At 34.6% G+C, this 27515-nt stretch overlaps 1 protein-coding gene across 1 annotated transcript in view; it reads right to left on the bottom strand.

Moving 5' to 3' along the window:
* LOC132562185 (uncharacterized) overlaps positions 1–27515 on the bottom strand; it is a 95135-nt gene that overhangs the window by 26205 nt on the left and 41415 nt on the right. The window contains exons 12-25 of the mRNA XM_060226917.1: positions 27242–27401; positions 26927–27028; positions 26448–26573; positions 23358–23491; positions 22788–22854; positions 19922–19933; positions 16430–16534; positions 11399–11461; positions 10289–10321; positions 9133–9252; positions 5712–5775; positions 4819–4845; positions 3893–4033; positions 2455–2487 (exon numbers count right to left, since the gene is read on the bottom strand). Coding sequence (XP_060082900.1) covers positions 2455–2487; positions 3893–4033; positions 4819–4845; positions 5712–5775; positions 9133–9252; positions 10289–10321; positions 11399–11461; positions 16430–16534; positions 19922–19933; positions 22788–22854; positions 23358–23491; positions 26448–26573; positions 26927–27028; positions 27242–27401 — 1187 coding nt within the window. The remainder of the gene's footprint in view (positions 1–2454; positions 2488–3892; positions 4034–4818; positions 4846–5711; positions 5776–9132; positions 9253–10288; positions 10322–11398; positions 11462–16429; positions 16535–19921; positions 19934–22787; positions 22855–23357; positions 23492–26447; positions 26574–26926; positions 27029–27241; positions 27402–27515) is intronic.

Here is a 27515-nt window from a genome sequence, read left to right on the forward strand (position 1 = left end):
TGTTGTGACCAGTTACTGATGTGTTTGTCCTTCAGTGTTATGATGTGTTACTGATGTGTTTGTCCTTCAGTGTTATGATGTGTTACTGATGTGTTTGTCCTTCAGTGTTATGATGTGTTACTGATGTGTTTGTCCTTCAGTGTTATGATGTGTTACTGATGTGTTTGTCCTTCAGTGTTATGATGTGTTACTGATGTGTTTGTCCTTCAGTGTTGTGACCAGTTACTGATGTGTTTGTCCTTCAGTGTTATGATGTGTTACTGATGTGTTTGTCCTTCAGTATTATGATGTGTTACTGATGTGTTTGTCCTTCAGTGTTATGATGTGTTACTGATGTGTTTGTCCTTCAGTGTTATGATGTGTTACTGATGTGTTTGTCCTTCAGTGTTATGATGTGTTACTGATGTGTTTGTCCTTCAGTGTTATGACCAGTTACTGATGTGTTTGTCCTTCAGTGTTATGATATGTTACTGATGTGTTTGTCCTTCAGTGTTATGACCAGTTACTGATGTGTTTGTCCTTCAGTGTTATGATGTGTAACTGATGTGTTTGTCCTTCAGTGTTATGATGTGTTACTGGTGTTACTGATGTGTTTGTCCTTCAGTGTTATGATGTGTTACTGATGTGTTTGTCCTTCAGTGTTATGATGTGTTATAGATGTGTTTGTCCTTCAGTGTTATGATGTGTTATAGATGTGTTTGTCCTTCAGTGTTATGACCAGTTACTGATGTGTTTGTCCTTCAGTGTTATGATGTGTTACTGATGTGTTTGTCCTTCAGTGTTATGATGTGTTACTGATGTGTTTGTCCTTCAGTGTTATGATGTGTTACTGATGTGTTTGTCCTTCAGTGTTGTGACCAGTTACTGATGTGTTTGTCCTTCAGTGTTGTGACCAGTTACTGATGTGTTTATCCTTCAGTGTTATGATGTGTTACTGATGTGTTTGTCCTTCAGTGTTGTGTGACCAGTTACTGATGTGTTTGTCCTTCAGTGTTATGATGTGTTACTGATGTGTTTGTCCTTCAGTGTTATGATGTGTTACTGATGTGTTTGTCCTTCAGTGTTGTGACCAGTTACTGATGTGTTTGTCCTTCAGTGTTATGATGTGTTACTGATGTGTTTGTCCTTCAGTGTTATGATGTGTTACTGATGTGTTTGTCCTTCAGTGTTATGATGTGTTACTGATGTGTTTGTCCTTCAGTGTTATGATGTGTTACTGATGTGTTTGTCCTTCAGTGTTATGATGTGTTACTGATGTGTTTGTCCTTCAGTGTTATGATGTGTTACTGATGTGTTTGTCCTTCAGTGTTATGATGTGTTACTGATGTGTTTGTCCTTCAGTGTTATGATATGTTACTGATGTGTTTGTCCTTCAGTGTTATGACCAGTTACTGATGTGTTTGTCCTTCAGTGTTATGATGTGTAACTGATGTGTTTGTCCTTCAGTGTTATGATGTGTTACTGATGTGTTTGTCCTTCAGTATTATGATGTGTGACTGATGTGTTTGTCCTTCAGTGTTATGATGTGTAACTGATGTGTTTGTCCTTCAGTGTTATGATGTGTTATAGATGTGTTTGTATTTCAGTGTTATGATATGGTACTGATGTGTTTGTCCTTCATTGTTATGATGTGTTACTGATGTGTTTGTCCTTCAGTGTTATGACCAGATACTGATGTGTTTGTCCTTCATTGTTATGATGTGTTACTGATGTGTTTGTCCTTCAGTGTTATGACCAGTTACTGATGTGTTTGTCCTTCAGTGTTATGATGTGTTACTGATGTGTTTGTCCTTCAGTGTTATGATGTGTTACTGATGTGTTTGTCCTTCAGTGTTATGACCAGTTACTGATGTGTTTGTCCTTCAGTGTTATGATGTGTTACTGATGTGTTTGTCCTTCAGTGTTATGACCAGTTACTGATGTGTTTGTCCTTCACTGTTATGACCAGTTACTGATGTGTTTATCCTTCAGTGTTATGATGTGTTACTGATGTGTTTGTCCTTCAGTGTTATGATGTGTTACTGATGTGTTTGTCCTTCAGTGTTATGACCAGTTACTGATGTGTTTGTGCTTCAGTGTTATGACCAGTTACTGATGTGTTTGTCCTTCAGTGTTATGACCAGTTACTGATGTGTTTGTCCTTCAGTGTTATGATGTGTTACTGATGTGTTTGTCCTTCATTGTTATGATGTGTTACTGATGTGTTTGTCCTTCAGTGTTATGACCAGTTACTGATGTGTTTGTCCTTCAGTGTTATGACTAGATACTGATGTGTTTGAGTGTTATGGTTTGAGTGTTATGGTTTGTAGTGTTATGGTTTGAAGTGAAATGGTTTGAAGTGTAATGGTTTGAAGTGTTATGGTTTGAAGTGTTATAATTTGAGTGTTATGGTTTGAAGTGTTATGGTTTGAGTGTTATGGTTTGAAGTGTTAAGGTTGGTTAGTGTCTGAATACCTTTTCTCTGAGGTATAGGTGTTTCCGGTTTACCTGTAAGGCATTACAGTATATATAAATATTTGTACACACTACAGGTATGTCAAGAGTAGTCCCGAATCATGGGAAACAACACAGCTGAAAATAGGAAGTTCTCTCTAATCATCCTGATTAATGTCTTATCTGATGACACACATTCAAAGCATCACTATTTTCATCAACAAAATTCTGTATCAATATAAACACATTCCATAAAACATAATCTACAAATCAGATTAAAGTTAAAAAAACAACAATAAAACAATGAAATAATCAAATAAAGTTACTATAACAACAAGGATATCAAAATAAGCCATTTCCAAATCTGTGATAAAGTTCAAGCTTTGCAAAGATAAAAGTAGATTAAGTCAAAAGCAGTGACAACAGATTGAGACAGAAATTAGGATAAAACAAGACTCAGATTGTTACAGCAGGCACACTTTATAGGGTTTAATATAGAAAATCAACACATTGTCAAGACTTGATAACTCATATTATATAGAATTCCCTCTCAATAGTGATTGTAATTATTCTGATACAGGCCTTACAGTTTATCTGTTTATCATCAAAAATACTGAAAGGATTCCAATGCTAAAGGTATACAGAACCTCACATCATATATCTCTGGAAATTTATAACTATTAATGAAATTAAATCTCAAGAAGAAAAAATTAAAACAAAACCATAAATAATGTTGATTATAATATAATGTATCAACTTTATTTTTCATAAAACTCATCATTTTACAGAATTTACTAAAATATATAAGTTACCTGTTTAAACCAAAATGTTGAAATAAATGTACAACAGTCTCTAAAGCTTACTACAGCAGAGTATGTTCAAGATGTCTTCATTCTTCCCATTTAAACAATAGTTTGGAATATATTATGAGTGAATCACATTATAGATTTACTAACACAATTTCATGGCTGTATCCTCCCACAATCATTTATGTCAGGGAGATTAAAAAACAGAAAGAAATCCAAAGAGAAAATTAAACTGCTTTGATAGAGGCTGGGTAATGAGAAGGGAGAGAACTATTCTATATCAGAGGCTAATGTTAAGCTGAGCCATCTCTGTAAACATCTCAGGTATGCACAACATATATCATTTTTTAACTTTTTACATCTACAAGCTCTCTATGTTATAGGGTGAATACAAATTCTACACAGAAACATCTGGATGCTGTTTTTATCTAAAGCACTAGCTAGATACTCATCATAGAAAAATTTAACTGAAACCTTTCTTTACCAAATAAGTTTTTTCTTCTCTCATTTTATTTGCGTCTTTCATCACTCATTTTTTAAGAGAATTGCTCGGTTTTCTGATCTTTACTCCCCCTACCCTTGATTAGTACCAAGAACATACTCATAAACAGCAAACATGCTTGTCAAACTGTCAACTGACTGAGAACATTTACCTCCACACTGCAGGTTTTGTATTTGTTGTGCCATATACTGAGCAGCAAACGTCTGCTCATGATGCGGACACAAGCCGTCCAAACTGAAGGCCATATTGGGCGAACCTTTGTTGGATCCAGAGTAACGGAAATGTGGGGCCACTGCAGAATGCATAGACAAGATTTTCGAGGCTGCACAGACATGCTTGGGTAGATTTTATCATCATGCACAGGAATTAATCAATGGAGATAACTAATAAATGAAATTATTACAGAATTATAAAAACTCAATCTACAACGACTCAATACACACCAATAGATTTTGTACAAGTTGTACTTAAGGTGACTTTTGTATAGAAACATTAATGTTTTGGTCAATCTTAAGGAAGTTGAGTTAATGAATAGAGTTATCTCCCTTGATATTTCCAAGCAGCAGAATTGTGTAAAATACTGGCATAAATATAAAGTGATAAATCTAAAAATAGAATAAAATACCGTACCACTATATTATACATATCCTTATAAGGCATTTTGTCATATATACACAAGCCATAAGGGTTACCAACACTAAATCTTGTATCTCATATAAATTCATCTAAACATGGACAGAGTTACAAATTGTAAATGAAGAAAATCAGGATGATTTTAGAATGTATTGATTGATCTGATATTTTCCCAAAACATTTATATTGCCTTGGCTGTATATACTATGACAATACTGTTATACCCCAACCGTCGCTATTAAAACCCAGTTTTTACCAGAATAATTAATCTACCATGTAGTAAAGAATAATCTTTCACCAAAACAGTGCAGTAATAATACTAACATAGTATGACCAGATATTAAATCCTTCTCCAGTGTATATATTTAACTTGTACTGAACGTTAATACTGATTAACAGGTTACGTTAGAGGTGAGATAATTGGGAGACTACTAGTGAAACTACCTGGTTTCTTGGTACGGAGGGTGACACCTACAAATCAGACATGGACATTAGTTCTTAGCAAACCTATAGTCCATCACAGTTTCTCAAAGTCAGTCTGTCATAAAGTCTCTCAACGTCACTCTGTCACAATGTCTTTCAATGTCAGTCTGTCATAAAGTCTCTCAATGTCACTCTGTCACAATGTCTCTCAATGTCAGTCTGTCACAACGTCTCTCAGTGTCAGTCTGTCACAATGTCTATGTCACTCTGTAATAATGTCTCTCAATGTCACTGTCATAATATCTCTCAATTTCACTCTGTCACAATGTCTCTCAATGTCAGTCTGTCACAATGTCTCTCAATGTCACTCAGTCACAATGTCTCTCAATGTCACTCTGTCACAATGTCTCTCAATGTCACTCTGTCACAATGCCTCTCAACATCAGTCTGTAACAAAGTCTCTCAAGTGAAAGAATCTTCAGGTTATTCTGTCACAAAAGACTAAAAGATAATACGCCTGAAACCTTCTCCAGGCCAACCTGTCATACGTCAGTCAAAGTCAGTCTGTCAAAACAATCTCTCAAGATCTGTCTACTACAAGGTCTGTCAAGATTTATGTAACATAAATACAGTGGATCTACTTAAGAAAAGAAATTATATATCATTATATATTTCATTGTTAAATCATGGTGGCCAATGGTTCCTACAGCCATCTTTCCAATGCATCATGAAATGATATGAGTGGTCATGTAACATAAAAGCATTCTTGACATGCACACTAACATATTTACAAAAACAGAATTCTTTGATAAATCTTTACAACTTTGGCACCATGCTTTGTCTAAATCCTAGGCAGCCACATGCTAACATTGATGTCTGGAGATAGAGGGTACACACACTGATCAGTTACTTACCTGCTTCAGAATTCAGGAGGCCATTCCTGAGGTAGGCGTTGGTCAGGGCTTCAAGGTATTCATTCTGAAGTATCAAACATCAATGATGACATTTTAATCTGACAATCTCATGTTCTGAGGTCAATTACATTGGTCACTTGTGTAGTTTTAAGTGTTAACTCTCTAGTTTTACCTCTGTGCAGTTCCTGAGATTTTTCAAGAAAAAATCATTCTTTAAAATCTGATGGATTAACCATATTAATATATCTTAAGATAAATCCAATATTTATTGTTGCAAACCCATCAGACAAAACACCAGTCATATAAGGTAGAATAATTGAATAATCCATTTTTTGCTACATAAAAATATTTTGTTTGAGTTGAATCCAAAGCTGTATTATAACTTACAGAAATGATTTGTTGTAATTGGTTGAGGATAATCTTAACAGTCATTAAAATTCTACGTATTAAAACCTTCTGATGACATTTTATAGTCTCTTTAGTTCTCTTGTTACACACAGTTAGCTCTACAGCGACGTAACAACACACAGTAACAATAGAAGTATGAGAGCGTTCTACTAAATGAATGCATGATGATCATATCAAACAGAAAACAAAAAACCTGATCGAAAGACTTCAGAAAAAGATCGGGTTCATTGCTTGATTGCTAGTATATGATATTCAGAATGATCCCATTTTTTTGTCTAAATATAATTTCAATATTCTCAATATCAACATGAATGCAAACGTTTACAAGTTTGAAGAAGAAAGCTTACCTAAATTACAGTACAGTCTCATAAAGAACATATGTCTGAGATTACCTCTACCAATTTGGAGCCGTAAAACTATGGACTTTGGTATATATATCACTGTGATTTTTCATCATTTTCATAATAATACACACGCAGACTTGATGCTAGTCTCGGAGTTCAGGTCACCTTACTAGATTTGACTGATCGCAATTTTTCTTTTGCCAAGGAGTTTTGTGCATTAAATTAATATAAAGTTTACACAGGTAATGACTGTATACTTGGGTACCTCTACAAGTACATGTATCTATGTTACCAGTACGCTGACAATAATCAAGGTCAAACTGATCTCTTGATTATACTTATTTTCTGTCCCAAAAACCAGAAGTGATAAACGTCTTCATAATCCGCTGGGAAACAGCAATGTGGCCATGTTTGCTGGATAGAGACAGATTTTTCTATATCTCATCTGGTTTATTTATCAACTGTGCTATATCTGTGGGCATATTCTCAGATGTGTGGACTTGAATATAGAGGTTACTAGCTAGTACATGTTCCAGCAGAGGTAGGACATTTTTTTATTACCCCTGTCCTCAGTTATTGGGCTAAAGTTCCATAAGTAGACTAGAAAGATAATCTGAACTCTTAACCTCTATGTAAGGGGAGCCTAGATGTTAGAAATATATTTAAGATATTCCAGATTGTGACAGGTGACAACCAGTAGTAAGTGTTAGAAGACAGAATGTCCTGACCCAGTTGGTTAGTAATGTTCACACAGTGTTAATTTAGTAAAATACATCTACAATGTGTTTGGTCTAAAACTATGTAAGTGAAAAGTCTACAAAGTAATTCTACTAGCAAAATATCCCCAGTACAATAGACCGATAGTCAATCTACCCCTAACCCTAACATAAAACAGGGCAATCTACCCTGACCAACCACAGCTCATTCCTCTGACCTGATGAGCATCTTGATGAGTGTAAATTAACACACGATGACATCACTGAGGTTAGCAAGCCACATGAAGAAGCCCCTTTTTCCCCCGGAGTTAGAAAACATCTTTCTTCAGAATAATATTTCTGTTTACATCACTATTAAACAAGTCATAGTTAGGGCATATTAGACAGTGTTATAACCGTGTCCACACCACGCGGTTAGGACCAGTAAACCAGTTACCCTGATAGGATTTCCTTCATCGGACCTCTCCTGAAAGTGACAGCTAGCTGACATTTCCTGTGTAGTAATGGGGATCAATTAAATCAATTGCCTTTATATATTTTTTTTTTTAAAAAGGAGAGGTGTATTAACGAGACAAACAACATACATCCCAGATTATAAGACTGACAAATAAAAAACAGCTAATTTCCAGTTGTCAGAAACACAAAACATATTTCCATCTACCAATACTGATATAAATTGCAAGAAAAATTAAATCACAAAGTTAATAATTATTATTATATATAATATTAATTTCATAGAATAACTGAAATGATTTCAACTTATCAAATGTATGAGTGTATACAGTTACATAGGCCATTTTTAAAGAAAAAACTGGAGATATTTTGACTTCTACATTAATATTGAGGGGAGGATTTTGGAGATGTGAAAACATTAGGATAAAAAAACGATACAGAGGGTAGAGATAGAGAGAGGGGAAGAAGAGGGAGAGAAGGGATGGTTAGAAACAGAAATGTCTACTTATTATACAAGTGATCACAGTAATGCTCAGTGTCCATGCAGGCTGTTATACAATCTTTTATCTCAGCAGAATTAGTTGAAATGTGAAATAAATGCCTTTGGTTTATGGTGTGTAAGATAATGATGTTTTTTTAACATATGATATTCTTATTTAGCCACTGAACAGTTTACGTTAGCCCTATAAACTCTTTTCAAATCTTCACACATTAAAAGCTCTATGACATTTCAATCCTAACAATGTAATCTGCCCTCAGGCCTTTCATTTAGCCCCTAAGATATTTAAATCTCATGGACTTATGATCCTTAAGATACCATCAGCTCTCAGGCTTTTCAGCACTTAAGATATCAACTCTCAAGGACTTTTGATCCTTAAGATACTATCAGCCCTCAGGACTTTTGATCCTAAGGTCTGAATATGCTACCAGCCCTCAGATCTTTCAATCCTTAAAATGATTTCAGCTCTCATGTCTTCAACCCTGAAGATGTTAGCAACCCTCATGTCTTTCAACCCTGAAGATGTTAGCAACCCTCATGTCTTCAACCCTGAAGATGTTAGCAACTCTCATGTCTTTCAACCCTGAAGATGTTAGCAACCCTCATGTCTTTCAACCCTGAGATTGCTATCAGCACTAACACATTTCATTCCTGCTGATGTTGTTTAGATCAGACCTTAAGGTGTTATCCACACTTGGGCCTTCCAACCCTGTGGATTTTATCAGCTTGCAGGTCTTTAAACCCTTAAGATGCTATCCACACTTGGGCCTTCCAACCCTGTGGATTTTATCAGCTTGCAGGTCTGTGGACTCGTGGACAATATCCTGTTATTAGAATAATTAAGCCAACTACTGACAGATAATGCAGCAAGGCACTAGGAGTCAACATTAGTTATAACTTGACAAGCAGAAGGCTAACATACAACATTTGAGGTCAAAGGGTGACAATATAGGTCAAAGGTTATCTGGGTTCATGCAAGGTCATGTCACATGTTACTTTACCCTGCGCGGATTCTTGTCTTCAAGTTTTTCTTGATGCGTGGCTGAGGTAGTTGTAGAAGGACGTTCCTCGTATGACTTGGGGCGTCTTTGAGCAGATGTATACTTCATACTCTGAGAAGTCTGCTGGCAATAATACGCTTGATTATATATACATCACACAGCCACCAGTACAGGGCTAAACAAACAATTTGTCATACATGTACTGTCCATACTTCTCACAACCTTAAAAGTTATCAGAAAAAATTGGCATTTAACATTTGGGAAACATGATTAAATTAAACAGCAAAGACCAGAAATTGAAATCTCAACTTCAATTTCAATAGATGTGATTTCAATTTGGAAGAAAAATTGAAATTTACCTTTCAAAACTTTTGTATAACATTAATGATAATGAAGTGGAAGTAATTATTTTGCCTATATATCCAGATCGCAAAGGTTGGAGACGTGTGGACAGTTATCGTTAATCAAGCTGTTAGTAAATATATATATATAGATCTCTGCACTTCTCTAGACATTCTTCATGATGTTTATAGCGAGCATTGGTAGCCTATGAATCACGACAATATAAGGACCCTGGCAATGTGGATTGTTCCAAAGCCCAACAGTGATGATGTTGTCAATGCCACACCTACAGATAATCGATAAAGCAGGACAGCCCTGTTACCTATCCTACTGTTGGGGTGGGGGTTATTTCCAGGGAGGGCCCCGTCGTTCAATGACTTGGAACCCTTCTAGTCCATAACTAGGCTGAAAAACAAGCATCTTGCTGAGTCAGATTTCATACATATATCTACATTGTCTAATAGAAACAGAAATCTTTTAAACCATGTACATTAATGTCTCTGACCCTGTTAGCTGAAATTATAAGATAAAAAAATGTTTGCTAAAGTAAAGTGTGCTGTTAATTCGAACTTAGAAAAACCCACAGTGCAACTGCATCTCAAAACTTGCTTAAAGAAATCGCTACAAAACTGGTTTACTCTGAAACATTTACTATACATGTATACAGAACTGAATGATGATGAATAATTGGCAACCTCCAACAACTCCCTAGTACACGTAACTGCAATGCTACAAGGAAGCTTGGCATGTAAAACAAAAGCAGAGAAAAAGCTACAAGTCTACTGGGGTTTACCAGACACCAGTGTCACCCTACCTGAGAGGAGTCAAATCCAAGAGGTTTGCCTCCCTAGAAACAGAATATATCACTTCCTTTTACACTTAACTGTTGATCTTTATAATGAGCAATGTACTACATGTACCACAAGTAAAATTTCTGGTATCACAAAGAGGCCTAATGGGCCTGTATCACTAATAGAAAAATGTTATTAGGAAAATTTACTCTTGTTATTTCAATGTTCATCACAAACATTGTAACTCTTCTTTACTGTATATATGTTACACTGGAAATAACAAAACTCAGAGTATTTTGATTATCAAAAAGAGGTTGTTTAAAGATTTCGACAAATAAACTGACTCCTATCTCCTCGAAAGTGGTCAATGTCTTTCATTTAAACAAACCTAATAGCCCTTCTTTCCAGCATGTTACAAACCAATTATTGGGACCCTTTGCCTCTTGGTTATTAAGAAGAAAATGTTTAAAGGGAAAATTTGATGCTGGTTGGATGGACATGACTTTTGGACATGTAAACTAAAAATTACTCTCCCTATGTATAAACATTTAAGAGTTTGTTCCTGGAAAGTTTTGTCTAAAATTTTAACATTACAGCTGATATAGTAAGTATTCCTGTTTCTTTCTTATAATTTCAAAACTATCCAAGGATTTGATTTCTAGCTCCACATGTATTGCCTATATTTGGAGATTGTTGGGGAGTTCCCTTTCAAGTCTACAGAGATTCCCTTCATTTGTATATTTGGAGATATTTCAGGGATTCCCTTCCAAGTCTAAGGGATTCCCATCATTTATATATTTGGAGATATTTCAGGTATTTCAGGGATTCCCTTCCAAGTCTACAGGGATTCCCATCATTTATATATTTGGAGATATTTCTGGTATTTCAGGGATTCCCTTCCAAGTCTACAGGGATTCCCATCATTTATATATTTGGAGATATTTCAGGGATTCCCTTCTAAGACTACAGAGATTCCCTTCATTTGTATATTTGTAGATATTTCAGGGATTCTCTTCCAAGTTTAAGGGATTCCCATCATTTATGTATTTGTAGATATTTCAGGAATTCCCTTCTAAGTCTACAAGGATTCCCATCATTTGCATATTTTGATCCAACTCCACTCTATACTTTACCTTGTCCTGTTTAGCATGCGCTGTTTGATGACCACTCATGGCCTTTTTATCACACACATGGTCCTGTAACAAAACCACACCAGCAATCAATAAAGGAGTTTTTGTATAAAACATTTCTGTAGCAAACCCACACTGATGAATTACGTACATATACCAGATAATGATAAAAATGAAGAAATCTGCTGTTTCATTTTAACATTTAAATGAATTAGGAAAACAAGATAACATCACTTATAAATGTCAATATACAAAATCTCCAAACATCTCTACATTTAATCTATAGATCTGAAAACAATGAATGAATAGTATCAGGGAAAAACTTTGTTTACAACTCCAATTGGTGTACATTTCTGAAACTGATTGTATCTTGCTTTTTCTTCTTGTCCCTTCAATCCTAAATCAATGATATAACATGTACATTTCAGACAAAAGGGAGTTATATAGTAAGTGTATAATGATGTGTCTATCTACCAACATTGTAACTTCAGACAAAAGAGAATTATTATGAAGATGTATAATGACGTGTCTATCTACCAACATTGAAACTACAGACAAAAGAGAATTATTATGAAGATGTATAATGACGTGTCTATCTACCAACATTGTAACTTCAGACAAAAGAGAATTATTATGAAGATGTATAATGACGTGTCTATCTACCAACATTGTAACTTCAGACAAAAGAGATTTATATAGTAAGTGTATAATGATGTGTCTATCTACCAACATTTTAACTTCAGACAAAAGAGATTTATATAGTAAGTGTATAATGATGTGTCTATCTACCAACGTTTTAACTTCAGACAAAAGAGATTTATTATGAAGATGTATAATGACGTGTCTATCTACCAACATTGTAACTTCAGACAAAAGAGAATTATTATGAAGATGTATAATGACGTGTCTATCTACCAACATTGAAACTTCAGACAAAAGAGAGTTATATAGTAAGTGTATAATGATGTGTCTATCTACCAACATTGTAACTTCAGACAAAAGAGAATTATTATGAAGGTGTATAATGACGTGTCTATCTACCAACATCAAAACTTCCGTAAAGAGACTAAGAACAGTTTTCTGTCTCTGTAATCTTGACGCTATACTTAAAAAATGTTTGATGATAAAAAGATTCAAAACAAAACTGCTGAAAAATCACCTCATGTTAATTGTGATAGGATAATTCAGTATGGATTTTAATGTCACATTAAAAGAACACTTGTCAGAGCACTTGTCTATTGTTACAAGATAAATGATGGCTTTTATTTGTTTAATAGAAACAGAAATACACAATTATCCTAGGTATAATCCCAGTTAACACATCAGGAGACCAATGATAAAGTATTCTATCAGTGAAGCTGATCATCCATACTGAGGACAGTTGTTACCAATGAGCTGCCATATAATTATCAATACTGAGGACAGTTGTTACCAATGAGCTGCCATATAATTATCAATATTGATGACAGTTGTTACCAATGGGCTGCCATATAAGTATCAATACTGAGGACAGTTGTTACCAATGAGCTGCCATAAAATTATCAATACTGAGGACAGTTGTTACCAATGAGCTGCCATATAATTATCATTATTGATGACAGTTGTTACCAATGAGCTGCCATATAATTATCAATACTGAGGACAGTTGTTACCAATGGGCTGCCATATAATTATCAATACCGATGGCAGTTGTTACCAATGAGCTGCCATATAATTATCAATACCGAGGACAGTTTTTACCATTTAGCTGCCATATAATTATCAATATTGATGACAGTTTTTACCAATGGGCTGCCATAAAATTATCAATACTGAGGACAGTTGTTACCAATGAGCTGCCATATAATTATCAATACTGAGGACAGTTTTTACCTATGGGCTGCCATATAATTATCAATACTGAGGACAGTTGTTACCAATAAGCTGCCATATAATTATCAATACTGAGGACAGTTTTTACCAATGGGCTGCCATATAATTATCAATACTGAGGACAGTTGTTACCAATGAGCTGCCATATAATTATCAATACTGAGGACAGTTTTTACCAATGGGCTGCCATATAATTATCAATACTGAGGACAGTTGTTACCAATAAGAAGTTAATGATATATAGGATTCCATGCTATGATCACACTAGACAAGACATGCTGTATCAACCACACTATCTCAACTTTATCACACTGACATGCAGACTAAATAAAGATAAACACTACAAAGGTAGACATCAATTTCTCTTGATCAAATGTAACTATTTTATACACCATATGTTTTTTATCAATAAGAAAATAATAGGTTTGTTAAAAAATCTTCTACCTTGTGTATGGTATTGTTTTAAAATCAGATTTCATGATCTTTTTCTAAAGGTTGGACAAACAATTATGCAGAGAACAATTCACTTTCATGTAAACAATAATTCTCTGTTTCATCTGATACAATTTGTCAGGGTTTTAGTGATATACAAGAGTTTAACTGTCACCAGGATGTTTAGTAGTAGACATCAGTATAACTGTGTAGTTCCCTTCTCCCTTAACAAAATATATAACAATTTATACATAAAATCATTACAAACACAGATAGGTATACCTTTCTCCCGAAATAAGACATATAATGAATTTATACATAAAAACATTACAAAACTTAGGTATATTCTTCTCCCATAACCTCTGAGGGTGATGAGATATTTTAGGGTGCTTTTTAAATATAATAGATATTTTAGATGCCTGTTGAGTGAAATTCTAACCAAAGTGACCTTAAATGTGGGTCAAGGTTATTCATTTTAATATAATGACAGCTTTTATTTATGCAATCCTGACAAAATTTCAGAATTCTAGATTTCATGGTTGATCAGTAGAAATAGATTGCAGGTTTGTAGTTTGGGAAAATTAAAAAATGACAAAGATCACACATTTTTTCCTATATGTCCTCCGGTGTGTCAGTCAAGAATTTCTCAAAACAAGTATTGTTGCCCTAGATTTAACCAAATCAAAGTTTTACAATATAACCATAGGCAGAATGTTTTGAAGTGGTTTTAAGAAACAAGATTATTGCAAATTATTCTGATCAGGATAATGTGGAATTTTCTTTCTTTCTCAGATGGTATTTAATGAATTTTATTTTTTTTTGTCTCTCTAATTCTAAACACTTATTACCTAAAATATTTCTGGCTTTCTTTTATGAAAAATGAAATGTTTCTTCTAAACATTTTTCTGTCTACCATACTCATGCATACCTGTACATAGAACCTCTACTCATGTTAGGTAAGACCAGAGAACCTAAAACCTCATGCCTGTCAGAAGACACATACCACATCAAAGACCACAGTGACACCTAGTGAGTATTACTTACCATCAGATTCTTGTAAAGGGAGAAAAACGATTATGTAATAAATTTTATAATGATAAGTTTTACCAACACAACAAAAGTAACTCTCATGTAATTTATGAAACATGCAAATCTTTTGAATTTTTTTTTTTAATCCAAGAATACTTGTAATAAATCATTTTAAAGAATATTTTTTGTAGTAAATTTTATAAATGAAATAATGTAGGCCACAATAAATCAATTAGAAAAGTCAAAATTTAGATCGATGCTATGTATCTGTTAAGCAGGCTTGCTAACCATATAACCATCACTGATTTAAACCCCTGTCAAATCATTTTTTGTTTTTTTTTGTTTTGTTTTTTTTTTCTTTTTCTATAAGAATTCTCTGTTCATTCTACATACAATTACAGCTTCAAACTTTATATTATTATAGATATGTTGTTAATGACACTTATTTGTTACTGCCTTGACCTGAACTGTACCAAATGACTATACAGCTCCTTATCTGGATAGACATGTACAGAATGTCTTAGTTTTTATCGCAAGAGATAATTCCAAAAATGTCTATTGTGGACCCATCTGAAGGTTAGCAAGCTTGTAACAGACAATGACCATCAATTCTAGTGTAGAACATTTCAAACACTGGCAGAAAACCGTGGCCATCTTTTCACTTTTCATTTTCTTTTTTTTTTCATTATTTCTTTAGAATAAAAGTTTGGCATCAAAGTTAAAATTGGCATTAAACCTTTTCAAGAAATCACACTATTTTTCAACTTGAACACAGAAACAGTAAAAACTGCACAAAAACAGAGAAGACACCTAGGGGTTGGCCAGGAACTTCTTGTGGGTATACAGAGATCTGTGTCATCCTATCACCAACAACCCACCCCACCTCCCAACAATGGCATCCTATGACCAGTGACTACATACACCCAATCCAAAATCCCCTGACCTATAGAGTTTAATTCATGAAACACAATTGTTACATTACTTTCAGGAGACATAAACATCTCCTTGGTTAGATAACATGATAGCTACACTAGAGAGGATGGCTGTTTATAGTTGGTGTGACCTTCACCTTCACATCAGACTGCAAGACCTTGTAAAATAACAGAGGAGGTATATAACTTAAATCATATCATCAATTAAACTGACAATTCCTGTATCTATGATCGAGATATTATAAAACTTTTAACTGGCAATTCCTGTATCTATGATCTAGATATTATAGAACTTTTAACTGACAATTCCTGTATCTATGATCTAGATATTATAGAACTTTTAACTGACAATTCCTGTATCTATGATCGAGATATTATAGAACTTTTAACTGACAATTCCTGTATCTATGATCTAGATATTATAGAACTTTTAGCTGGCAATTCCTGTATCTGTGATCTAGATATTATAGACCTTTTAACTGACAATTCCTGTACCTTTGATCTAGATATTATAGAACTTTTAACTGTCATTTCCTGTATCTATGATCTAGATATTACAGAACTGTGTGGTTCAGATTTTGAGATCTGTTTCCACCTACATCTACAATAGATTGATAGTTAGGTAAGGTCAAGACGAAAGACATGATGATATTGGAAAACACTGTTAATGCTAACAGTGAAAATTTCCAGTAGTAGATCCTAAGTGAATCTGAGAGGTGAAGGTGAGGCACACACAACTGTAAACCTTTAGCAGGACTCTGATACTAACGGAAGATGGCCTATCCCCAGAGGAAGCTTTCTTTGTGTCTTCCTTAAAGCTTCTTACTCTGTCTCTTTCTTTCTTCGTCTTCAATTTCTTCTTCTTTTTCAACGGCTGCAAAACAAAATTAAATCATCATTATCAAAAGAAAAAACAAGGAAACCATTATTTTAACTAATTTTATTACCACTGAAGTCTTCTCCATATAATAATTGTTTTAATACATAAGATCTCATGTATTAAAAAATATTGTCTAGTGCACGATACGCTTCAATGAATTAACCTTGAATCATTTAAATTATAAATGTAGCTACATATCATAATCATAAAAATCCTAAGAAGAGTTTTCAATTGACAAATCCATTTTCTGGTGAATGGTGTTTAGTCAAGACTGTTGGAAAAATAAATGCAAAATGAGATAAAAACAATTATAAAAGTCAGTAAGAATAATAAAACTCACCAAGTCATAAAACAAGGCAGCAAAACAAAGAGAAACAAAGATAAACACACAGCAAAATCTTATATAATATAGACCACAACAGCTGGAGGTGTATTGATATATAGGATTCTATATAGACCACAACAGCTGTAGGTGTATTGATGTATAGGATTCTATATAGACCACAACAGCTGTAGGTGTATTGATGTATAGGATTCTATATAGACCACAACAGCTGTAGGTGTATTGATGTATAGGATTCTATATAGACCACAACAGCTGGAGGTGTATTAATGTATAGGATTCTATATAGACCACAACAGCTGTAGGTGTATTGATGTACGGGATTCTATATAGACCACAACAGCTGGAGGTGTATTGATGTATAGGATTCTATATAGACCACAACAGCTGTAGGTGTATTGATGTACAGGATTCTATATAGACCACAACAGCTGGAGGTGTATTGATGTATAGGATTCTATATAGACCACAACAGCTGTAGGTGTATTGATGTATAGGATTCTATATAGACCACAACAGCTGTAGGTGTATTGATGTATAGGATTCTATATAGACCACAACAGCTGGAGGTGTATTGATGTATAGGATTCTATATAGATCACAACAGCTGTAGGTGTATTGATGTACAGGATTCTATATAGATCACAACAGCTGGAGGTGTATTGATGTATAGGATTTTATATAGACCACAACAGCTATAGGTGTATTAATGTATGGGATTTTATATAGACCACAACAGCTGGAGGTGTATTGATGTATAGGATTTTATATAGACCACAACAGCTGTAGGTGTATTGATGTACAGGATTCTATATAGACCACAAAAGCTGCAGGTGTATTGATGTACAGGATTCTATATAGACCACAAAAGCTGTAGGTGTATTGATGTATAGACTCTACATAGACAACAACAGCTGTAGATGTGTTGATGTACAGGATTCTATATAGACAACAACAGCTGTAGGTGTATTGATGTACAGGATTCTATATAGATCACAACAGCTGTAGGTGTATTGATGTACAGGATTCTATATAGATCACAACAGCTGTAGGTGTATTGATGTACAGGATTCTATATAGATCACAACAGCTATAGGTGTATTGATGTAAAATAAATATCAAAACCCTACTTTCCAATCAGGTTATAAGATGTTGCCTACCTATCAGTTAAATTTTGTCTATTATTGGACTCAAATAGTTTTTTTTCAATCATTTGAGGCTGATGGAACAGAAGGTTTAGGTGGTTGAGAAATTCCTGCTTTTATTGGGTAAATATCCTTTTCCTTTCCCACCCCAATGTTTGAGAGGAAAAAAACACCTAACACAAGGCTAAAGAAGAAAAAAATATTACTGCAGGAACCATTGTCAACTACAGACTGAATCTCTCATCATGTACCCTAATAAAGACATAAGTAAAGGTAGGTGCAGTATTAACAGGAAAACGTGATGGCGACATGGAATATATAGTGTGATATTAGTAAATATAATATACACAGTAAGTCTGCAGAACACTTCAGAGTTTGTGAATCATTAGATAACTTATTTATATAAAACTTTTAATGTAATTATCTCTTTTATGTCCATCATGCTACATATTCAATTTAACATAAATAACACATGTCAATACCAACACCATCAAACATTTGAACTTCAGAGACATAAAACACGTCCAGGCCGACACCTGATCACTCTCAAACCAAGGTTTATTATGTACCACACAGCTACCCTAAGATTAAAACCATCCCTATCCATAGACACTAACAACCCTGACCACACACCAATCTTAGTAATGCAGTTTTACTGTCCACCATGACCAGCATGGTTCACAGTATGTACAGATAAAAGCAGTGTCCAGGACCATACCACACTAGGCCACATATAGAAGGATATAACACAATCAAAGGACTGTTTTGGAGTGCCAGTTCATGGTCAGCTGTCCTCACGAGTAGTCAGTAATATGTGACAGCTAAGGCTGGATGGTCACATGACAAGTCACCTGACCTAAAGATGTCATATTATTAACTCGTCTGATAAGGACAGGTCAAATGATATAAAGCTATTGGACAAGGAATTATATCATAAGAGAACTTTACTTAAAAAAAGGTGGTCACATGATAAAATGAAGGTGCTAAAATGGTGGTCACATGATACAATGAAGGCACCTAAAGGGTGGTCACATGATACAATGAAGGCACCTAAGGGGTGGTCACGTGATAAGGGAAAGACTCTTTAGAAATGGACATATGACAAGGAAAAGTAGTTTTATGAGGGGTATTCATGTGATGAGGGAAAGTCATCTAAGGTGAGGTCAAGTGATAAGGGAAAGTCATCTGGCCTAAAGGTGCTGGAAAGTCACCTGAGAAAGAGTCAATTCATGATAATGGTTCACAAAAGTGTCACATGCAAGTAGTGTATGATATGAGTGATAGAGGTCTCTGACATGGGTAAGTGATATGACAGTACCAAATTACACTGTTTTATCAGGAATAAATCACAGCAGATTGAGCAACCAGAGCACCTTCTACATCTGTATGTAAGGTTGTCTGGCTGGAGTCTTATAGTCAGAGACAGCCAACAATACAGGGATTCACTAATCTAAAATAGTCTTGTTTCTCTCCTAACCTGGGCAGTCTAAAATGTCATCATAATCTTAGTGTCTTCAGATTTATCCATTGTTCATACTGTTGAATAGTTACAAGCATGCATACACAAGCAAATCCACAACAGGGTTTAGTTAACTGTGAAAGCTCACACATAATTCCAGACAGCAGAAGATGACAGCTGTTAGATATTTATTTAATGGTACTTGTGTTTTATCAAAATCTTCTCAACGTTTGCAAGTGGAATCATAAAATCATTAATACAGGTGATTAATGTCATTCTGTCAGATACATTACTAATAAAATAAAGAAATAAGCAAAGGGAGGTTACTCCTGGTCAGTCTTGTGATACAAGCAAAAGACACCTCAGAGGGAAGGATTAAGAGGGAGATAACAAACTTGTTGGGACAACATGCGGAATCTGTACGGAGTACGTACTTGTATATCCTCCTGGCAAAAGACACAGAGAGACAAGAATTAGTCACTTTGACATCTAACCATTTAATTCTAACTTCTAATGATGAACAAAACCTAAAACTTCAATGTGGCAAATCTAAAGGTGAGGTTCTGAGGTTTTGATTAAGTCTAACCTGACAAAAGTTACTAATACTTATTCATTTGTATATGTTTATAGAATGATGTAAGGATTTCCCCGGATCTCAGAACGAACCTCTAGATCTGTCTCTACGCTAAACATATCACAGAAACATCTTTGTAATAAATACTTCAGATTAACTTTATCATATAAAAACAAAGAAAATTAAGTTTGATCATATAAAAACAAAGAAAATTAAAGTTAAGAGTATTTAAAAATGATAAATATTGATCGTTAAGTAATATAATCAAAGCTGAGAGATATTAGATTTTTATTTAAAACACTTTGGAACATTCTATGTAACCAGCAAATGAGAAGGAAACTATTACATATACATTTCTCAACAAAAATGGTATAATATATGTTAGCATCCATATACCAGTTAGGTGTGGAATATCCAAACAGCTGATTAATTACTGGATACATTTTATATAGTTTTATACACAACATCACTAAGGGAGACAACCAAGCAGCCCTGACACAGTACAGTATCAATTACATAGTTTTATACACAACATCACTAAGGGAGACAACTAAGCAGCCCTGACACAGTACAGTATCAATTACATAGTTTTATACACAACATCAATAAGGGAGACAACCAAGCAGCCCTGACACAGAACAGTATCAATTACATAGTTTTATACACAACATCACTAAGGGAGACAACTAAGCAGCCCAGACACAGAACAGTATCAATTACATAGTTTTATACAAAATATCATTAAGGGAGACAACCAAGCAGCCCTGACACAGTACAGTATCAATTACATAGTTTTATACAAAATATCACTAAGGGAGACAACCAAGCAGCCCTGACACAGTACAGTATCAATCACATAGTTTTATACACAACATCACTAAGGGAGACAACGAAGCAGCCCTGACACAGTGCAGTATCAATTACATAGTTTTATACACAACATCAATAAGGGAGACAACCAAGCAGCCCTGACACAGTACAGTATCAATGACACAGGTCAAAAACATAACAGTTATTCCAAAGACATGATACAAGATCTTTTAGGGCATTAAACAATTAGACACCTTTATACAGAACTGTATCAGGTCAAGTTCATAGAAATCTGATGAGTCTACAAATCCTATAAGATCACAGCATCTCAACATAAAACCTAAGGAAGGGCATTAAGCAGAATACATATTGAATTTATACCGTACAACTTATTTGTAGAAAGTATCAGGTGAAACAAAGCAATATTTCCAAGAATACTGCATTCAGAAACCACATCAACACTGAATTCTAAGGTCACTGGTGCCCATATTGAACCTCAGATCTGAAATCTAACTCAAGTTGGAAATGGACACTTGAAGCATTTCTATGTACTGTGGTAAAAGAATTTCCTCTAAAGTCAGTAAGACAATAGCTAGTGTCATGACTTGAAGGAAGATTCACAGAAAAATATAAAGTATTCCATGAAAATGAAATATAAGTCGTAACCACTGAAGAAATCTAGAATACTCCTAATACATATAAAGACATGAAAATGTTTTTACAAAATTTTAGAAAAACAGCGCAAATAATTACAACTGGAAAAATTATTAAAATTTCAGTTGAGAATTAAACATAAAAATCATAGAACATTCAGGATTGTTCTGTACTTCGCTCAGGAATTTTTGTTAAACAACTGCAACTTCAGATCACCTATATAATCATTGAAGCAGACGATACTGTACTGAGTACAGGGATATCAGTTACAACAGATTTGAGTCACATGGTAGCAGGTTATACTGTACTGAGTACAGGAAATTCTGTTACAACAACTTCAGGTCACAAAGATACATAAGCATGTTGGTGTTACTTGCATCATTTCATAGAAACTTCTCCCCAATAATGATTTCAGTAGAAAAAATAAATGACACCCTGGTTATATCCACAAACCTCATTAACAACATCACCAAAGTAATAGAAAACAGCTAGAGAATTAGGAAAAGATCAGAAAGTTATATCACACATTGGTTATACAATAAGCACAGGTACACCTGTACACACATTACCGGACTGTTAGCTTCCAGTTCCTTTCCGTAAATCATGGTCAAAGATTCACAGTCATGCAATCATTTCCAGTAAAGTTTAATTGTCGTGACGACCCAAATCACACCCCATATTTAGTTACTACCCACAATGCCATGCAATTTTAATTTAATCTACCACCAGAGTTAACAGAGAAAGTTTTGATGAATCACCATGAAAAAATGATATTTTCCCTTCTACTGATGGTCATTTACATTTTGTATCAAGTTTCTTTTTCATTAAGTCGTAATCAGTCTTGATAATTTTTATTTTTACATCTAGGCAACAGACTTGGTATTTGTTTACCTATTTTTTTTCTTTTTTATTGTGGAAATCACACACATTCGAAACTTCAAGCCTCTGAAGACGGTATATAAAGATTTCTTTTCCACAACATATTTCACTTACATATTTTCACCTAATTATTCTGGTAAATGAATGTAGTTTTTGAAGCTAAGAAAAGTCTTGAAAAATTTGCTGATAATAATTTGTCAAAAACTGAGGGTAAAAAAAAAGATGAGTTTCTTTGACTCCTTAATAAGGATAAATTTTTAAAAGAAATCCACATATAATTCATGAATGTAGAAACCATTTGCAAAATGTAAATGATACACAGTATCATTAAAACTGAAACTTGGTGTGATCCATAAGGTTAACAAGTCACTAGAGTTACTTACCCTTTGAGGAGCGAACTGTAAATGTACTGGAGGTCCATCAGATACTGAACTGTCAGATCCACCATCACTAGAACACAGAAGCCATATATAGAATACACAATGTGACAGATAACACAGGTCCAGTAAGGAGGCAGGGCATCACATCCTTACCTCATCTGTTTATATGTAATATTATTATCCTGTATTAAACCAATGGGTCAAAAAAAACTGCCTCAGAATCAGGTGGTGGGCTTATTACAGGACAATGATTAAAATTTGTTGGTAATTCTACAGCAATGGATATGGGTTGGCTTCCTACTAGACATAGATCATTATTGTACTGGCAGGGATCTAATTTTTACATGCCATATCTTTATACTGACTGCAGAATTTTGACTGTTAAATCAAAAATTTATGCTATTATTTTCAACGAAGGGGAAAACTCTCTAAGAGGACTTGCTTAAACTAGTTCCAGTGGACAGACAAATAAACTGAAACTATTATCATCCCACAATCTTAATTCAATTGACATTGGTATAATGTTTTAAAACAGAGAAATGACATTCTCAATCTGTTAACACAGAAATTTACCTGGACTCTAAAGAGCTGAAGTCGTCGCTGAGGTCAATGTCGTCCGGTGAACTCGGAGTGATTCCAGCTCTCTGGAGTTTGGCAAGGATGTCTCTCTTCATTTTGTCCTCCAGTTCCAGCAGAACATTAGCACACTGTAATTACAATAGTAACATGTTTGATACATTATTGACTTTCAAACCACATAAACTACAGGTTCTGAAAATCTTAGTATGGACAAGGTAGAACAGCTTATTGGTTTGGTGTCATTGGGTGATGATAAAACTTCACAGCGTTAATCTTCCAATAATTACGGGTTATGATATCAATTTTCATCCTTCAAAATCAGACAAGGGCAATAACTCACTTAAACATAAAATTAGAAATTTGAAATAGAAAATTAATCACAACAACACAAAGTAAAATACTGATCAATTGTACCCAGCTTAATAGCTATTAGCCATGATGGTAAATATAGAAAAAAATATGATATACACATTTATCAGATAAGGTATACAAAACTGACATACACTTTTTAGACAATTAAACCGAAGTCCATGAAGGAATGAAATGACAGAAAAACAGACTGACTTCTCAAAAAATAACATAATCTTACCATTCCATTACAAACAAATACTAAATATGTCTTCCTTTATTGCTACTCACATTTCTGACTTTTTAATTAAATCAATTTTTAAGAATATTATCTAAACCTTGCTTTTTTATCAATAAATACTGGCATTTTTTTATATTCTTCCTCAAATGGTCTTAATATACATGCTTCTTAGAAATTCTTATACTTGCAGTTTCTCTCTATTGAAAGGCACAACAATGAGTGTTAAAACTATATTTAGAATTGAGATATACAGGCATTTAATTCAATGCTGCAGGTCTTATACAGGATTGATTAGAATTAAAGTCATGTTAATACCAGCCAAACATGCATTATGATACAGCAAAATATATATAAAATAAAACTAGGATATTGTGTTAACGGACAGCTTTTCTGCTATAATACATTTCACTTTGTAAAAAAGTAGAATGTGTTATCAATAACAATTCTTCAGATAACTGCAATCTTGACACCAGAGTTTAAACCAAAAAAAAAAAAAAAAATAGAAAAATCTGTGCTGAAAAAAATAAAAGAAATGGCTATGCTAGTCTAGAGTGATAAGTAAGCAAACTTGAGTTATTAACTGTTCCATCACAATCAGCAGTGTAACATGGACTAAAAGTGGGTAAAATACATGTAGTTATATCAAACTCAATATCAAGATGTATGTCACTATAGCTTTACAGATAATGATACAATATAGCAATGGATACAAAACTCTCCTTACTCTGGGGCAAGTCAAATCAGGGGCCAGACAAATCAGGGGCCAGACAAATCAGGGACCAGCCAAATCAGGGGCCATACAAATCAGGGACCAGACAAATCAGTGGCCAGACAAATCAGGGGCCAGCCAAAACAAGGACCATACAAATCAGGGGCCATACAAATCAGGGACCAGACAAATCAGTGGCCAGACAAATTAGGGACCAGACAAATCTGTGGCCAGCCAAATCAGGGGCAAGACAAATCAGGGATCAGTCAAATTAGGGACCAGACAAATCAGTGGCCAGGCAAATCAGGGGCCAGGCAAATCAGGGGCCAGCCAAAACAAGGACCAGCAAAAACCAGGGACCAGTCACATTAGGGGCAAAAAAATCTGAGGCCATCCAAATCAGGGGCAAACCATTTAAACACATAACAACATTCTAGAAAATTTGTCTGCTCACCATGACATACAAACCTAAATCCATGAACCTGATAATTGTTAGCATCTGATAACTCTGCTTGAAAATCTGTCCTGAGGACAATCCTATTTCCTTCGGTCAAGAAAGAACAGTGCTGAGGACAATCATAAGTCATAATTATGGCCTAGAAGAAACTGTTCTGAGGGCAATCATGACTCCTGACTATGATCAAGAAGGAACAGTTCCAAGGACAATTGTAATTTCAGACTTCAGTCAATACGGAAGTAATCATGATGATAGTTTATGAGGTACTGTTTGGAGAAAAACAGTAAGTTTTAAGGTTTTTCAAGTCTTTATATACACATAACTATAATAATTTGTATTATATTTCTAATGATGTTAGAATATTTAAATATTGGTGCCAATCAAGCAAAGCATGATGGTGCACATAAATGCAGTGGTGCTGACTCAACAGTGAGGAACAAGGTGCTACATCATATAATAATTAGTGATCAATCAGACATGGAGTACATCCAACAGAATGAAGGATTCATAAGAAATGAAGATAAACTTTTTCTGTGAAAAAATATTTGCTAGTATTGAAACGTGAAACAAGAAAAATTGATGTCCACAATGAAAGTCTATAATTGGTAAGTCTTGTAACTGTTCTTAAAATTCCATTCTAAGCAGGTGATCATGCAGACAAAAGCGTGATGTAGACCGCGATCAATGTTGAGTATCAAAACACCATTACACAACGTATGGGGGTGACAGTGAGGCTATATATTGGGGAGGGGAGGCGTCATGGATATGTGTCTCCTCTTGATGTGAAAAGCAACAAATAATTACCGTAGTTATTTCAGCAAATAGTGGGATTACCGAGCATCATGAATGGCAAGCGAAAGCAACAAAAGTCATTACATTATTTATAATGTATAAGGCAGCTTTCTATTACTTCATCATCCTCATACAATTGAACAACCTCCATCCTGTCAATCTGACACATCTATACATATATATGATAGGAAGCTTCACTTCTAGATTAAAAGTGCATGAGAGCAGGTTGGGCATAGTGTTTAAAACTCATTCACAGAGAAAGTGTAAGGAGCTGATGTTAGTACCGATGGAGTGGCAATGACACAATCTGCCAGTTATTTAAATGACAAACACGATCAATTTCTACCGTTATCGAAACAAACAAATTTTTATTACATTTGATAGAAAACAGCCAAACATTTTTCATTTAATCTTTTAGCCAAGGCTCTAAAATAGTATATTTCTAAATCTATCAAACCAGGCATTCAAGTTTACCTAATGCTCAAATTAGAAACTAACTGAACTAAGAAGTAGATTGATACATTTGAGGTCTGCTACCTTTGTATTATCAGGATCACAGTAGTCCAGCAAAGTGTCACAGAAGTGGTAGCCCATCGCCTCAAAGTCTAACAAGCTAAAATGGAAGCCTTTCTTCTTCCCCATGGTGGAGCCACAGAAAGTTGCCTACAAAAAATAGATTTATATCATTCTAAGCAGACTGTGAAACAAAACATGACACACCAAGTCATGTCTTAGTGACATGTATACAGAACTTTCTTACCTCTACATGAACAAACAACATGGAGTTATATTTGTAAAATAGAAAATATGACTACAGTATTGGCTTGTCTCTGTCAAAGAAATCTTAAGAGCCCCTACAAGTTTCTAAAGCTCTACACACTGTGACAAATCAATAGGAACATGTATCTGTGTAGTTTATTGTCCTGGTAGAATGCTAGTTAAGGAGTGATCAGGTAGAGCTATATTACATATACTGGTAGTTATATATATAAAAAAAATTCCAACATCACACATACCTCCATTGTGTAGCTGTTCATGATGCCCATGTGCCACATAACAATTCGACCTGTCCCTTCCTTGCTCTTTTGAACTTTGAACTTACATGATTCAAACTTGAACTGAAACAAACAAAAGGCATCTTTTATCAAAAAAGTTGATGGTAAATGCTTCATGTTTAAACTTGTTGTTCATGTTACATTATCAACACATTATAAAAAATATCAACAGCGTAGTTACCTAAATTAAGAACTTTATCTATGAGACATAACAATATGACGGTTACACTTTTTGATACATGTTTTCAGAGTCAGTATTCAGTGGTTGTGTAATACCTTGTCTGGAGCATTCTTGTTGAGCATGACAGGGAAGATCCGTTCTCGGAGGCGTTTCTCCGGGTTGTGGCGGTTTTCACAGCCGTAGATGAACACATTTTGTTTTCTGCTATGTCCGTGAAGATCACAATATACAATGATCTCTCTCTCTTGAAGGAGTCTGTCAGCAGAATACAAAACAGGTATATATGCATGCAATTTCTGAAATGTGGCATTTTTTCATAGATATCTTTTAACAGCTTGAAATATATAACATGACTACTGCAATCAGTTA

This window comes from Ylistrum balloti, unplaced genomic scaffold (assembly GCF_031769215.1).
Source record: "Ylistrum balloti isolate Yb309-2 unplaced genomic scaffold, AGI_CSIRO_Ybal_v1 Utg371360, whole genome shotgun sequence".
NCBI lineage: Eukaryota > Metazoa > Mollusca > Bivalvia > Pectinida > Pectinidae > Ylistrum > Ylistrum balloti.